We start from the raw sequence: 14586 nt of genomic DNA, 5'->3' as shown, positions 1-14586 counted from the left end.
GTATCTTCTTCCCTTTTTAGTGCTTTACGTTCGCCGTGATTTTCAAATAGATTAAATTCGGAGTAACATTTTCTAAAAAAAATCATTGCAAATTTTCGACTCTATCGGGGCAAATAACATGTTTTACACTTAAAAATATATTGACCAAGAAAAAGGCACTGAAAACGTAATTATCAATAGGCTATATATTAAAATGAATTTGATAATTTCATCGATTATTAAATATTTTTTTTCAGTTATTAATTAGCTTTAGACTTTGGAAAAGGTATCACTAAATTACACTGAATAACCAAAGTTAAAACAACTATTGTCTGTCTAGGATGATTTAATAGAAGTTTAAGAGAATAATAGGAAAGCGACAAAAAATAAGTCCAAATCATAGCAATGAACAGTTCAACACAGAAATTGACCTAAAGAGGTAGCAAAGAGAACCAGTACAATGTAACAAAATATGGGATAAAAATGTGATTTCTTGAACTGATGACAAGAGGCTTTGTATCGTTTAAAGTTAATGAGCATGTGCTTTATTTCCAGGGCTATCCTCCTTTGAACATCTCCTGGTGCGACCCGTCTTGCGAGTCACTGTGTGGGTTGTGGCCATCCTCACCTGCTTAGGAAACGGCCTTGTTATGTGGGGCAGGTTTGTGGCCAGGGACGACAACAGGATACTCAGTCTCTTCATACGGAATTTAGCTGGTAATTGTTGCCATTTCATGATACTTCTTCTTTTTTTAAGAAACAGCATCGAATATTTGAACACTCAACCATTCACTTGGAATTCTGGGCATTGATTGAATAATAGTCATAGGTCAGGCACACTTGGTACTGCCCTCTGACACGACCAATGTTGCCAGTACACCTCGTAATTAAAAAAAAAAAACTCCTTCTTTTAAACATGTCAAAATTAACCTCATAAATTGTCTGTAATGCATAAAATGCATTATAGTTTATCGTTCTTTTTTCAATTCGATAAATACCCATCGATCATCGATACACGTTAAAAATTGTTGAAAGAAACTCCAAACCTGTCTTCCATTCATGTTTGGTTTTTCTTCGTACAAAAACTTAGTATGTTTTTTAGCGTGCTGAACCTTCATGTAGAGCATGATTTTCTTGTCATTTTTTGTGCAAAAGTTACGTACGTTCAAAATCTCGGTTGCGTGACTTTTTGGACACCCTGTATTTAAAAAAAAAATTCGAAAAAAATTGTTGCTGCTATAGGTTCAATGTGCAACTGATCTTATGATTTCAAATCGTTTTGCGCCAGATAGGCTAATCGGTAGCGGCATAACCACTATTTCGCCCAGCTTCCGTATAAAGGAGAACGTCAAATGCTGGAAAGATGGTAAATTATACAGGGTAAGTCAAAATGATGGACCCGATTACAGAAATTTATTCTGTGAAATCTAATAAACATATGTTATTGTGAGACATGCGCTTCGAAAGATTAACTTTCAAAGTTTAGTTTCCATGCAGTGTTTCCACTTTCTACCGCTAGGAGTCAGCAGCGAGCAGCGAGCAGGAAAATGGCGTTGACCGGAGAACAGATCTTTCTGTGTGCTTGATTATCATGTGAACATGTCTGTTATTAGTGTGCAACGGCATTTCCGTACCAAATATCGGAGAGAACCACCTACGGGGAAGGCCATTCGTAAGTGGTATGAACATTTCAAAGATTCGGGCTGCATCTGTAAACGAAAATCGACTGGCCGTCCGTCGACTGAGGAAGAGACAGTTGAACGAGTGAGCACGTGTTTCGTGCGAAGTCCACGGAAGTCCACCTACCGGGCAGCGAGAGAACTTCAACTTCCACAGAAAACTGTCTGGCGGGTTCTGCGGAAACGTTTACAAATGAAACCCTACCGCTTGCAACTAGTTCAAGCCTTAAAAGACACTGATTATGCTTTGCGCACGTCCTTCTGTGCTGATTTCCTCGCATTAATGGAAACGGATGGGTTCTCTGAGAGGTTAATTTACAGTGATGAAGCAACTTTTCACCTTTCAGGGAAAGTGAATAGACACAATGTAAGGATTTGGGGAACTGCTAACCCTCATGAATTTGTTGAACACGAACGCGATTCTCCCAAAGTTAATGCCTTTTGTGCGATTTCCCATGAAAAGATTTATGGGCCCTTTTTCTTCCATGAACGTACTGTGACAGGACTTGTTTTCCTTGATATGCTGCAACTATGGCTCCTTCCACAGCTTGTAGAGGATAGCGCAGATTTCATTCTCCAATTGGATGGTGTCCCTGCGCATTACCATGGCAGCGTTCGGGACCATCACAATGGGGCATTGGAACAACGTTGGATAGGCCGTGCATCTCCGGAGGATCGACCTCTCCTTCATTGGCCACCTCGTTCCCCCGACTTGACCCCATGTGATTTCTTCATGTGGGGTTTTGTCAAGGATCATGTTTACGTACCACCACTTCCAACAACAATGGATGACCTGCGTGCCCGCATCACAGCAGCCATTGCTGATATTGACCGCAACATGCTACACAAGGTTTGGCAGGAGATAGACTATCGGCTTGATGTGCGCCGTGTTACGCGAGGTGCTCACATAGAACACTTGTGATTTGTTTGAAAAAAACTTTGACAGTTTACCTTTCTTAGCACATGTCTCACATTAACATTTGTTTATTATATTTCACAGAATAAATGTCTGAAATCGGGTCCATCATTTTGACTTACCAGGCCAGAAGAGTTACCCTGGTGCAGTTCCTGTGATCTGTCGTCTGCGGGATGTTGTTGCAAACTATGTTCGGTGTTGTTGCACGAGTTCTTTGAAAGGGTAAGCAAAAGCCATCTAAAGTGCCTATGAGTCGGTTGCCATCCCCTCCCGTCCGCTGTGAATATGAAAACCAAGCGATCAAATTCCTCGCATGAAGGGAAGGGCGAGTTCTGGCTGGCTAGCAGAGAACAAAGCAAGTGCTGTCTCTAGTTCTCCTCTCACTGGGTGGAAACATTCGCTTGATGGTTGCCAAGGTTTCACAGCAGACAACAGATCATCTAGTGGTGGCAACCTTCTTCTGAGGTTTAGAACTTTACTTTGAACACAGAAAGCATAACTGCTCCTGGTTGCACCCCTCCACCGATGACATTCCTGGTCACACCACAGAGAAAATGAATACTCTCTGTCCATCCCAGTTTCAGTAGAGAGAAACACGCGAATTCTATATTTTAGCTCGAAGTTTGGAAAGCGGAACATGTTTACTGTGGATAATCTCTTTCCTCTGAAACTAACTCGTCTGTTTCTCATGACGGGTTGACCACTTTGCTCCTCCTACGCGAGCGAACCTTCAGCGCGGGGAGCTCTGGAAGGGGACGTCTATGCCAGGATGATTGTAGGAGAGAGAGAGAGGAAATTTAACATTACACTTATGGGAATATTATCTTATTTGTTCTCTTGGGAATATCAAACTTCTGATGGCATAGAAAAAAGTATCAACGAGAAGACGATAGATTGATGATAATTGTGACCAGCGGAAAAGTCGAAACTTCAATTTGATTAGCTGCAACTTGAAGTTGAAGTTGTTGAGTTTCTTTTTCTCCATAAGTAATTCGATGGGAGGCTGATAAGTATTGAGCCTTACCCCCCAAAAATTGAGCTAGAAGGCTGAAATTTGCAGGGTGTATTGGTCAATTCTTCTGTATGTAATGGTGCAAAAATCTACTTTCTATGATTTTTAACTTCCCTTTGTTTTTCAGGTCCAAAGTGAAAATGGTAGCACCTCCAGAAAAGCTCTCCAAAGGCGTCATCATGTTTCAAATCGTTGTCCCGTTAGAAGTTTTTCAGATGGGGAACAGATGATAGTCAGATGAAGCCAAGTCAGCGAATAGGGTGGATGAGAGGTCAGTGTCGCCATTGTTTCACCTGCAGTGTGTGGCAAGGCAATGTCATGCAACAGGATGACGTCTTTGGAGAGCTTTTCTGGAGGTGCTGCCATTTTTGCACCAATACATATAGAAGAATTGGCCAGTACACCCTGCAAATTTCAGCCTCCTAGCTCAATTTATTCTTGGTAAGGCTTAATATTTATCAGCACACCCTCGTACATAGGATTCTGAAAATTCTCACTCATCATATTTTTCAAGCATCGTATCTAGCTTAATAATCGACATAAAAAAACGCTTCCACTTGTAACATGGGGAGAAATTCATACTCTTGCATACGCCCAGGTTTTTCTTTAGTAGCATTGCCCATTCCGACGATATTGAAATAAATGCACACACGGTGAGTATCTGTAACTCCTCATCTTAACTCGAGCTAATAGAGCTTGAGGAATGCGAACTGCAGTAACAAGAGATGGATTTCCGTCTGTTAATTGAAAGCCAAAGCTCCATCTGAAGCAACTAACACTTATTATTTTTATTTTTTCTAACTTCCAGTCTCTGATTTCCTGATGGGCGTGTATCTGTTCGTCATTGCCAGCAGAGACATCGAGTACAGAGACATCTACAACAAGATGGCGAACATCTGGATGACGTCTTGGAACTGCACCATCGTTGGCATCATCGCCATGACTTCATCAGAGGTGAGTGTTAGTTGTTCGATTTAATTATCTTTGCTTACTTATACATTTTAGAAATATTACAGTACTATTTAGTGTAGTTCTTAAAATGAATCTATTAGAAATTCCCCGCACAAAAGTTAGTGTGATTTAGTTTAAAATCGCAAGACGCTTCCGACTTGCTAATTGTAAAATAAATCAGTACGTTAATCAGAGGCGCAACCACGAATTTTTGTCTGGGGGGCAAGTACCAGGATAAACGCACCAATAATAATAATAATAATAATAATAATAATAATAATAATTGTGCCACTTTTGGCTAATTTGCGAAGATGGGGATGAGTGATGATATGATGAAATTGATGAATGGACACTCACAAACGTTCATGCCCAAGCCGGGTTTCGAATCCGGGGCCAACATTATTATTATTAGTAGTAGTAGTAGTAGTATCAAAGACGTTATTACCCTTGTAAATTATGCTGAAAGGGGGTAGAAGTTGGTACTAAAGCATTTGTGTTCGAACAAACGATTTGAATTATTTTTGAATAAGTTCAATTTCACATTAATAATGGAAAACAAGCACACAAACTATTTTTGAAAGACTGAAAATGCGTGATAAATGCATTCCAAATATAATTTTTTTTACATTAACATTAAAGTTCCTAAAAACATGCCAAAAACGAGTGGATGCACGAGGACAACATTTTCAACATCCCCCGTGACAATTAACGTGCTTATTTCGAATGCAATTGTAACTATAATTCTGAGAACTTGAAATCATTTCGAAGCTATCAGCTTTCATAGCGGAGATATTGCACGGGATTTGACGGAAGTTGGCGTCCGGGCGGCCGTTAAGCGTATGCCGTCAAGGCGCCCAAAGCTGAACGCAGGACCCTGTAAAACTTTCATGCACGATATGTGTTTCATATATGCAACATGGAGCGACGTGGACACTAAATTGTGTGCACAATTTAGTGTCCCCGTTGCTCCATGTTGCATATATGTGAAACATATTATTTAAATAATTACGTTACACAATAAATTCATCCATCTCACAATAAACCAACAGCAGAAATTACATAAATTGTCTCTCAAATGTGCACGCTCAGTTTCCTCAAAACAATTATTCATGGATTTAAAACAAAATCAATTAAGACAAGTCTTATTTCTCTGTCTGGTAATTTACAATGCATTACAGAGAATAATGCTATATTGCGAGCGAAGCGAGCATGAAAAGAAAATTAGATCCAATTTTTTTGCAGGCTGAAATTAATATTGATTTAATAGAGCGCAAATAATTTCACGGGACGCAAATGCATTCTCTCATTTACAATTTTTTTACCTCCCCGATGGTGGAGTGGTAACATCGTCGCCTTGTGATCAAGGGGTCCCGGGTTCGGTACCGGGTGTCGGCACATGGCACAGCGGTTCGGATCCCAATTTAAAGTAGGTCCCGACCCGATTAGTCTTTCTGTGCGCAAAGTGGACTTAAGACCACAAATCAATCAATCAATTTTACAGCTTATTTTCATTTAGATCATTCGGCGCCAAGGACCGACTCCCGCCGCCCCCTAGCTACGTTTCTGAACTTGATAAGACTAAGAAAAGCAGGTATTGCGAGCGAAGCGAGCAAGACAATTTTACGAGAAATGTTTTTATTTGCATAAAATTTGAAGTTGTGGGCTGTAATTGCCCCCTGCAGGTACACTTGCCACCCCCTGTGATTGCGCCACTGTCGTTAATCAACTCTTCAAAATATTACCATGAAAGTGAATGAATGAATGAATAAGTAAAATTTTTGGGTGCGTCGGCATTTTTCAGCCCTTCATGGATACGGGGAAATATCCCCTTATCTAAAATTCTTACCTAAAAGTTTCAAAAGGGGTGTAAAAAGCCCATTGGGGAAAGTTAAAGTGCAAGGTTGTAAAGGGACCTGCACAAGACAAATACTTCACATTAAAAATGTAAGAATATACTAAAAACTTCCTCATAGATAGTGGGAAAGTCCGTCTCCTCTCAAAACACTGTCATTGTCTCCCAACAGGGAAGATATACAGTTGAGAAGATTAAAAGTTCAAGAAGAATGTGCCGAATGCTTGAAACGACATTGCAGAAGGGACACATTAGAGGGTCCAACCCTTGCAGCAAGTGACCATGGGTTAGACAGCTGTGTCGAATACGCGGTCGAGTTAGAAGAACTTCTTCTCGACGGGAGGAGCGAGACGAGGAACGCCATGCACCTATGGTGGGCTTAATAGTGTGAAGCTTGTTTCCCTTTACAGTAGTACACGAACGCGATAGATGAAGCCTCCTGTCTCACTCACTCACTCCCTCCTTTCCGGCCCTCGCTCTGTAGTCCACACGTGCATACAAGAGCGCTCTTTCACAATTGCAGCGTGTTTACCTTTTTCTTTTTCAACATCCGCTGTTCAGCAATCGAGAATTATGACTTCCAACAGCAACATGCAAAAGAAAAGATAGGAAGTGAAAACTTCTTTCTTCTTTCTGTTTCCAGGTGTCTGTGTTGATCCTTGCTTTCATGTCGCTGGAACGTTTCCTATTCATCACGATTCCATTCGGAGGACACAAACTCACCATGCGGTCAGCTTACCTCACCATCTTCATCATCTGGACTTTCGGCATCGCAGTCGCCATTATCCCAGGTGAGTAGCCGTATTAGGTTGATTGTTCTTTCATAGTCATTACACCACCCTGCATTTTGGAAAAAATAAATCTGATGATTTCAAATCAATAGGTAATTCTGGAAGTATTTTGAATGCTGATGACGGAAATAACGTCCATTTTTTCCCATCACGTCAGGATTTTTCACAATTTCACAATCAAAATTATCATATTCGCCATTCCATTACGCCTATTACAGAACGAAATAAAATAAATTTAAACAAAGGAAATTTCGGTTGTTTACAAACCAGTAGGTGCTTCTGGAAGAATTATGAATGCTAATCATGCACATTATATCTATTCTCCATCATCACGTTAGGATATTTCACAATTTCACAATCAAAATTATCATATTTTCCATTCTATTACATCTATTACAGAACGCAAAAAAAAAAAAAAAAATTAAAGGAAATTTCGGATTTTTGCAAACCAGTAGGTGATTCTGGAAGTATTTTGAATGCTGATGACGGATATGACATAAATTTCTTCCCATCACGTCAGGATTTTCCCCTAGATCAGGATTTTTCTCAACTTCATTAAGTTCAATCAACCCACTACATTATAACATTGAGTTTTGGACATTTTGTGAAGGAAATTTTTATGAGGGACTTCGAAAATGGAAGTTACGTAATCAAAGTTTACAATTTTCATGTAAATGTGTCTTGTGAATATTAGAAGGTAGAATAAAATCATGTAACTACACATTTTATTGTAAAATAAAGGCACTTAATATATTGCTATTTTCTGAAAAATACTACACGTGATGGGTAAAAATGGATTTCATTTTTGGAATCAGCATACTGAAATTATTCAAGGACAATAGTCATCTGCGAGTCATCCAAACCCATACAGGCCTGTTTGTTTGTTTGATTTGGCGTTTTGAGTTCACAGTAAGGCTAATCGGGACTGGACCTAGAGTTTAAAGTGGGATCCGAACCACTATGAGCCTCTACATAGTATCGAACCTGGTACCCCTTGATTACAAGGCGATGACTCTACCCCATGCAGGCCTGTGATTAATATTTTTGTGATATCTGTGATGGCACAATCCCTAACTAATTGACTTTTTATTACGGTCTTTTATAGAAAATTAATAAAGTGTAGCTCTTGTTCCCCTGTGAAGATATGAACTAGTAGTTCATGGTTTCGTAAACATTTTTTTTAATACTTGCCTCCGCGGTAGAATGATCGTAACTCGCTACGAAGCCAGACATCCCAGGTTCGAATCCTGGCTAAGGCATGGATGTAGTATCATTCATTTGTCTCCTTAGTTTATAATTCTCCCTCATCGCCACATTACTCCAATAGGTAATGTATAAAAGGGACGTAAATAACCGAAATGAAAAGAAAGAAAGGATTAAAATCATTCGCAGCTTCCAGTATCATTCTCCAGGCGACAGCGCCAAAGTAAGTAGAGAGATTTCTGTTAACTTTCCTTTCTATTCATTTGTTGACTTTTCTTTCCCGCCTTTTATTTTTCTCCATCCTCTTCTTTGATTATCTTTTCTTTTCTTATCTTTCTTTCCTTTCTATGTTATCTTCCTTTCCTCTACCTTCATTTCCACTCTTTTCCCATTATTTCCTTCTTTCATTCCGCTGGCAGCAGGGTCGCCCTGTCCAGAAAAGTAAAAAAAATACTTCAAGAGCGCAAATGGAAAAAAAATCATTAATTTCCGGGAAGGTGATGCAGTGAACATTCGCGAGAATCATCCTTTCTCAGCTTTCTGTTACCTGATTTACGAGATCATCATGACTAAAATTATCGTGCAAGCTTATGCAGGAAATGCTCAAATCTTGATTGAGATATTAGACGTTAAAATAGTGTTAATAACTTCAAAGATATGTTCCTTAGTAAATGGTTGTGTTAAGGGTTTTGAGAAGTAGAATCCACAGGAATTTCTTAATGATTTAAAGAAAGTAACTTTGTAGTTTCGTTTGTTCATACAGCCGTCCACTGGTGGGAGAGTACGAGGTTTTACGGAACAAATGCCATGTGCTTCCCTCTGCATCTAGATGATCCTTATCACGTTGGCTGGCAGTACTCGACCTTCGTTTTCCTTGGTGTCAATCTCGTCAGGTGAGTTCATTTACTGGATAGACTAAAAATTACTTTCTTTTCCCTTTTCAACAGATGTTGCTTTTGATTGATTTCTGCATGGCAGGGAGTAGTGTCAGGATAGCTGGTCAGTGTTCTAGATCGTAGGAAAGTTTTAATTATGTATACAGAGTGGCACATATTGTACCAATATCTATTGGCAACTCTGTCGGAACTCAAGTGCGCATGCGCAGAGGTTTCCTATGCTTAGGCAGCTGCAAGTCTCGCAATCAGTCTGCCATGGAATGTTCACCTGTTGAGACACTAATCTTGGCAGTGGACGCGTTCATCCGGTCGGGTTCCATTCAGCAGGCACGGAGACGAGGGTTGCCACCAACCCGTTCCAGAGCGTCACAACAGGATGCGATGAGTCAGACAATAGAAGCCAATGACAGCGTGCAGAAACAGAAGTCTTCAGGTCGGAGAAGGCCTATTCTCTGGCGTCCTGATGTATGTATATCAGTGCAGTGCCTGCTGAGTGGGCTGAAAGGAACCCGTTCGGGTGAACCCCTCAACTGCCAGGATTTGTGTCTGAACTGAACAGGTTAGGTGATAGAGCGGCATACGGCTGAACCTCGCCTGCTAAAGAAAGAAGTTATTATTATTATTCCATGGCAGACTGATTGCGAGACTTGCAGCTGCCTAAGCATGGGAGACTTCTGCGCATGCGCACCTGCGTTCCGACAGTGTAGCCAACTGATATTAGTAGACGCAATATGCGACACCTTGTACAAGAAAAGAAATGTTAATTTCAAATTAAATCAATCACTTCACATGAAGTATTGTATTTATCGTTTTGTTCCTAGCATGGTTATGATAGTGCTGGTGTACGCGGGGATGTTCTACAGCATATGGAAAACCAGGAACGCAACGCCACTGGCCGTAGGAGATTCGGAATTCGCCATTCGCTTCTTCTTCATCGTGTTCACCGACGTCCTCTGTTGGGCACCGATCGCAATTCTCAAAGTGATGGCTTTACAACGCTTCCAGATACCAGGTATATGTGCCGACGTCACCCTCTTCCTAAAACTTAACACTTCTTCCAAGATGTAGAAATGAGGTCAAAGCATTGCTCGGACTGCACGATGAAGTCAAAGTAAGCAATGTGCCTTGTGGGAAGGGCGGGGGAGGTTGATACCAACCTTGCTGAATTCAGCGGTAAATATGAACTGATTATCACTATCAGAAAACCATAAAATATAAACAATATATTTCCCGAGAAGGGTTCTCATTTGGCATCTAATAAGACGATCGTCTCCCTTGACATCAAAAATCAAGTGATCACACTCACCGAGAGTGCGTCTGTGAAATCTCCTTAAAACTAACAATAAACCTTGCGACAACTAAAGTAAAATTCATCTAGTATATTTTTAACGACCTTTTATGGTTGTTAAATCTGCCATTACATTTAACACAACAGAACAAATGGGATAAGGTTCTACCAAAGAGGCATTTTTAAAACTTGAAATAGCACATTTTTTAAAAATAATAAAATTGAATTCCAGAATATTATAATATCCAGAAAAGTTAATATAAATGTTTTTGATTAACCCCCAGCTGCCCCCTCTTGCACCAATGAATAAATAGTATATTTGAGAAACCCTTTGTCCACATCAGTGTGTAGGGAAAACTAACGAAAGATAACCTGATTTCGTGTTAGATAAAAATATATCAATTTAAAGAATAACATTACGAGCATGCTGTTATATCCGTACACAGATTTTGAATACAGATAGAACAAAATACGTCGATATTGGTTGATATGGTCTTTTGAAATAAACGTTTCAAGAGCAGAGCGTAACTTTTCGTTCAAAACGATGCAAGCTGAATTTTCCAGAATCAAGGAAAATTAGTATATTTAATTGTAAATTCAAGTAAGAAAAGCCAGCCCCCGTGACGGAGTGGTTAGCACATCGTGCTACGACGCCAGGGGTCCCGGGTTCGAATCCCGGCCTGGGCATGGATGTTTGCGAGTGTCCATTCATGAATTTCATCATATCATCACTCATCCCCATCTTCGCAAATTAGCCAAAAGTGGCCCAAAAAGCGAAGTAAAGTAAAGCCAATCAATCAATCAAATAAGAAAAATATCATTAATGTTACTATTCCTGCATATTCCAGAGCACTTGAACGCCTGGGTGATGGTCTTCATAATCCCAGTGAACTCGGCGATCAACCCTTTTCTGTACACATTCTCCACCCCAAAATTTAGGGGCCAGCTACGAGACATCAGCTACAAGTTAGGACATCATCCGAAAGTCAGGCATCCCTCAGGTGGAGGTATGTATGAATCTTTCATGGACCAGTGTAACCTAACCGCTTAGAAATTATGTAGGTACTGTACTTTCTTCTCAGAACAACGTTTCCCAGCTTCAAGGTTTAATTTAAAATTTGACAATGTCTCTCTTGCATGGATTAACGAAGTTTTATTGTAACAATGAATCAAATGGAGTACTGGCAATTTCCTTCATAACTGTGAGATTTTCTTAATCTTTAAAAAAAATAAGTTGTAGCTGAGATGTCTCCATGTTAACTTCTAGATATCATTTAATATCAAGATTTTCATAGCATGAAAAATCAATATTCTGAGACTAGCGTAGTGGATGTCTATTTGAACATAATAATGCATCACAAAGACTTAATACCTCAAAGTTTCGTTTGTTTCCGATGGAGCCTCGCAAAGAACTACGAATAGTAAAAAAAAAACAAAAAAAAACAGCAGCTAAATATTTAAGGTGAACCAATGCTACTCATCCCATTGGTTTGGATGATGAAACTACATGAAACTACTTATTAATATCTTTCAACTTTGAAAATGAATCTAAATCTTTAGAGTTCTGAGTTCAAAGCAGTTCTTGATTTAGCAGAACCTTACTACTCTTGGATGTAAAGGAACCGAAGTGTCAACCTCACTTACAGTTCGTTACCCGGTGGAGGCACATTCCGCAATGGTTCCGATCCCACTTTAAACTGTAGGTCCGGTTCCGATTAGCCTATCTGTGCATAAAACATTTCTTAAAACAACAAACCAAACAAACAAATCATATCAATTTGTTGGTTGTGTGTTGTCCATGGGGGTTTGTCCTTTCATAAATTACATCTTCTCACTATTGATCATTATCTTCGCACTAGACAAAAGTGGTAAAAAAAGCAAAGTAAAATAAAACAATTCAATTCATCATAGTTTTCCACTGAAGTCTAATAGTAACCATCATACAATGTACATTTTTTTGTTGTAGCTTAATTTCTAACATATTTTAAGATTTCTATTGTTTTGTGTACGGCCAGGATCATATTTTTACTTCTTTTGTGTTTTCGAATTAATTTTCCTTCACATGTGTTCAATAAACTTCAACGCCAAATCAGTTCATTGAAACAAATTGTCTAAGAAATGTTGTAATAAGTATATTCGCCAAGTTCAAGAAAGAGACCAATTGTTCTATCGTCTTTGCAGACACTGAAAGCTCAAGACTCTCAAATCCAAGGGCCATACTGCCTCTGACAAATTCCAAACCTCACGAACAAGACGACCACCTGGAAAGCGACAACCTAATGGGGCTTACAGTTGGCAATGTAATGTAAAGACTTCGCAGTAGCGATGCGATGCTCGGTTGGAATCTATCAGATTCGATGAAGTGCCTAATTTCATTGCTGTTATTAAGTAATTAACGAGGTAAGCGAAGGGCTCAAATGATCTCATAGTATTCGAGAACAGGTCATGACACTTATTTCTTGTATAGGATGCGGTGTTCCATTGTTTAAGATGTGCAAAGAGCTGTTCATGACTCCCTGTCAGCATTTCGCTGTGAAGTAAGTATTTGACGGTGGATGTAAAACATTGTAGAACACTGCATTACGTTCGTTTCTGACTACTCTGTAGCATGTGCCAAAACATGTTTTTTTTTTATGGCGTTCCACCAGAGACTCGAAGCAAAGTAGTAATCTGAAATGGGAGGATTTTTTATATCTACTTTGAATCGGATATCCTGTTAAAAAAACATAGAGCAAAATATTAAATTATAAAGCATCGACAAATAAAAAAAAAGGTCATATATATATTTCCCCCACTCTTTATGGTAATATCTATCTATTAAGAAAACCTTTTTTCATATTTACAAAATAAGCTTTTTCAAAATTTAAGACTGCACAACTTCAAAATCGTAAAATTCATCACATTATCATCATTTTTCTATTTATTGCTACAAAATATTTACCGAAAATGTAGTCACCTGCTCTACATAGTGTGTTTTCACAAATAAAACTTGTCATAAAGCTAGGGAAAAAGGTCACTGCTATATTTATAAACAAATTTTACTCATTTTTGCTGTAGAAAGACTGTTCAGAATTTTTTTAAAAATCAATAATTTCCATTAAAAATGTCCCCTTCTAGTTGGCAACTAGTTGATTATAAATAGTCATTTACATGATCTAAATTTTGCATAAAGTGTACACTGTATGTCACTGTAACGAAATACTTTTAAGAATTCTAGTTGATTCGTATTAATTCATTTCCTTAAAATAGCAAACTTACTTAGAAGTGCATTGCCAAATTCAACGCACAATCATGAGGGTTAAGAAAAAAATCCTTTCAAAATTTCCAAGTATTGGACTCCAGTAGCCACTAAGATGATATCTCCTGCATTAATTTGAATACTTTTGAAAAGTATTAGAGTCCAATTGTTCGATTGCTCACAGATTATAAATGTAAAATATTTTATTGTGACATTTTTGTTTACAATAATTTAGTTTGCCATACTTTTAAAAAGGTTCTGTAGGTAAAGTAACACTCAGGTTCAAGATTTACACAAAGGAAAGCTAAACAAATATAGTATGGATTAGTATAGGAGAGTTATAATGTACAATTTGGAATATGCTATTTTGTTCATTATGGCTTGTCGCGTTTCATTCATGTACTAGTACTGCTAAGAACTATTTCCAATTTGTAAATAATTGTGGTGTATTTTTAATGTACGAGATGCAGTATGTCCTATCTATGAGAGCTTGTGTGTAATATATGTATATTTTATGGAAAGGAAAACATGAGTACAAACTGTAAAAAATACGTTTTATGTAAGATCAATTGATCTGCAGGAAACAAATCAATGTTCTGTGATAATTTTGTTTGTAATCGTTTTTGTGTAATAAAAGTGAAAGTTAGAAGCGAGTTTCATTCAGTATGTCCATATTGTAAGTGTAAAAATTTTGTGTATTGGAATTTATATTTATATTATATTTTTCCTTTTCCGAAGAGATTTAAAGTATGATTATCGTGATAATATGAGGAATGTGTAC

General features: G+C 38.5%; 1 protein-coding gene across 1 annotated transcript in view; it reads left to right on the top strand.

Annotated features, from left to right (window-relative positions):
- The window catches only part of LOC145985636 (relaxin receptor 2-like), a 110549-nt gene extending 96197 nt beyond the window's left edge, over positions 1 to 14352 (top strand). Inside the window, exons 15-21 of the mRNA XM_083119706.1 lie at positions 535 to 696; positions 4395 to 4540; positions 7033 to 7180; positions 9147 to 9276; positions 10101 to 10291; positions 11416 to 11574; positions 12749 to 14352. Coding sequence (XP_082975832.1) covers positions 535 to 696; positions 4395 to 4540; positions 7033 to 7180; positions 9147 to 9276; positions 10101 to 10291; positions 11416 to 11574; positions 12749 to 12876 — 1064 coding nt within the window. The 3' untranslated portion in view covers positions 12877 to 14352. The remainder of the gene's footprint in view (positions 1 to 534; positions 697 to 4394; positions 4541 to 7032; positions 7181 to 9146; positions 9277 to 10100; positions 10292 to 11415; positions 11575 to 12748) is intronic.
- Positions 14353 to 14586: the final 234 nt, after the last annotated feature.

Source organism: Lepisma saccharinum, chromosome 3 (assembly GCF_977018435.1).
Source record: "Lepisma saccharinum chromosome 3, izLepSacc3.1, whole genome shotgun sequence".
Classification (NCBI taxonomy): Eukaryota; Metazoa; Arthropoda; class Insecta; order Zygentoma; family Lepismatidae; genus Lepisma; species Lepisma saccharinum.
Note: the sequence above shows the minus strand (reverse complement) of the source record. Positions and strands in the feature narration are given on the sequence as shown.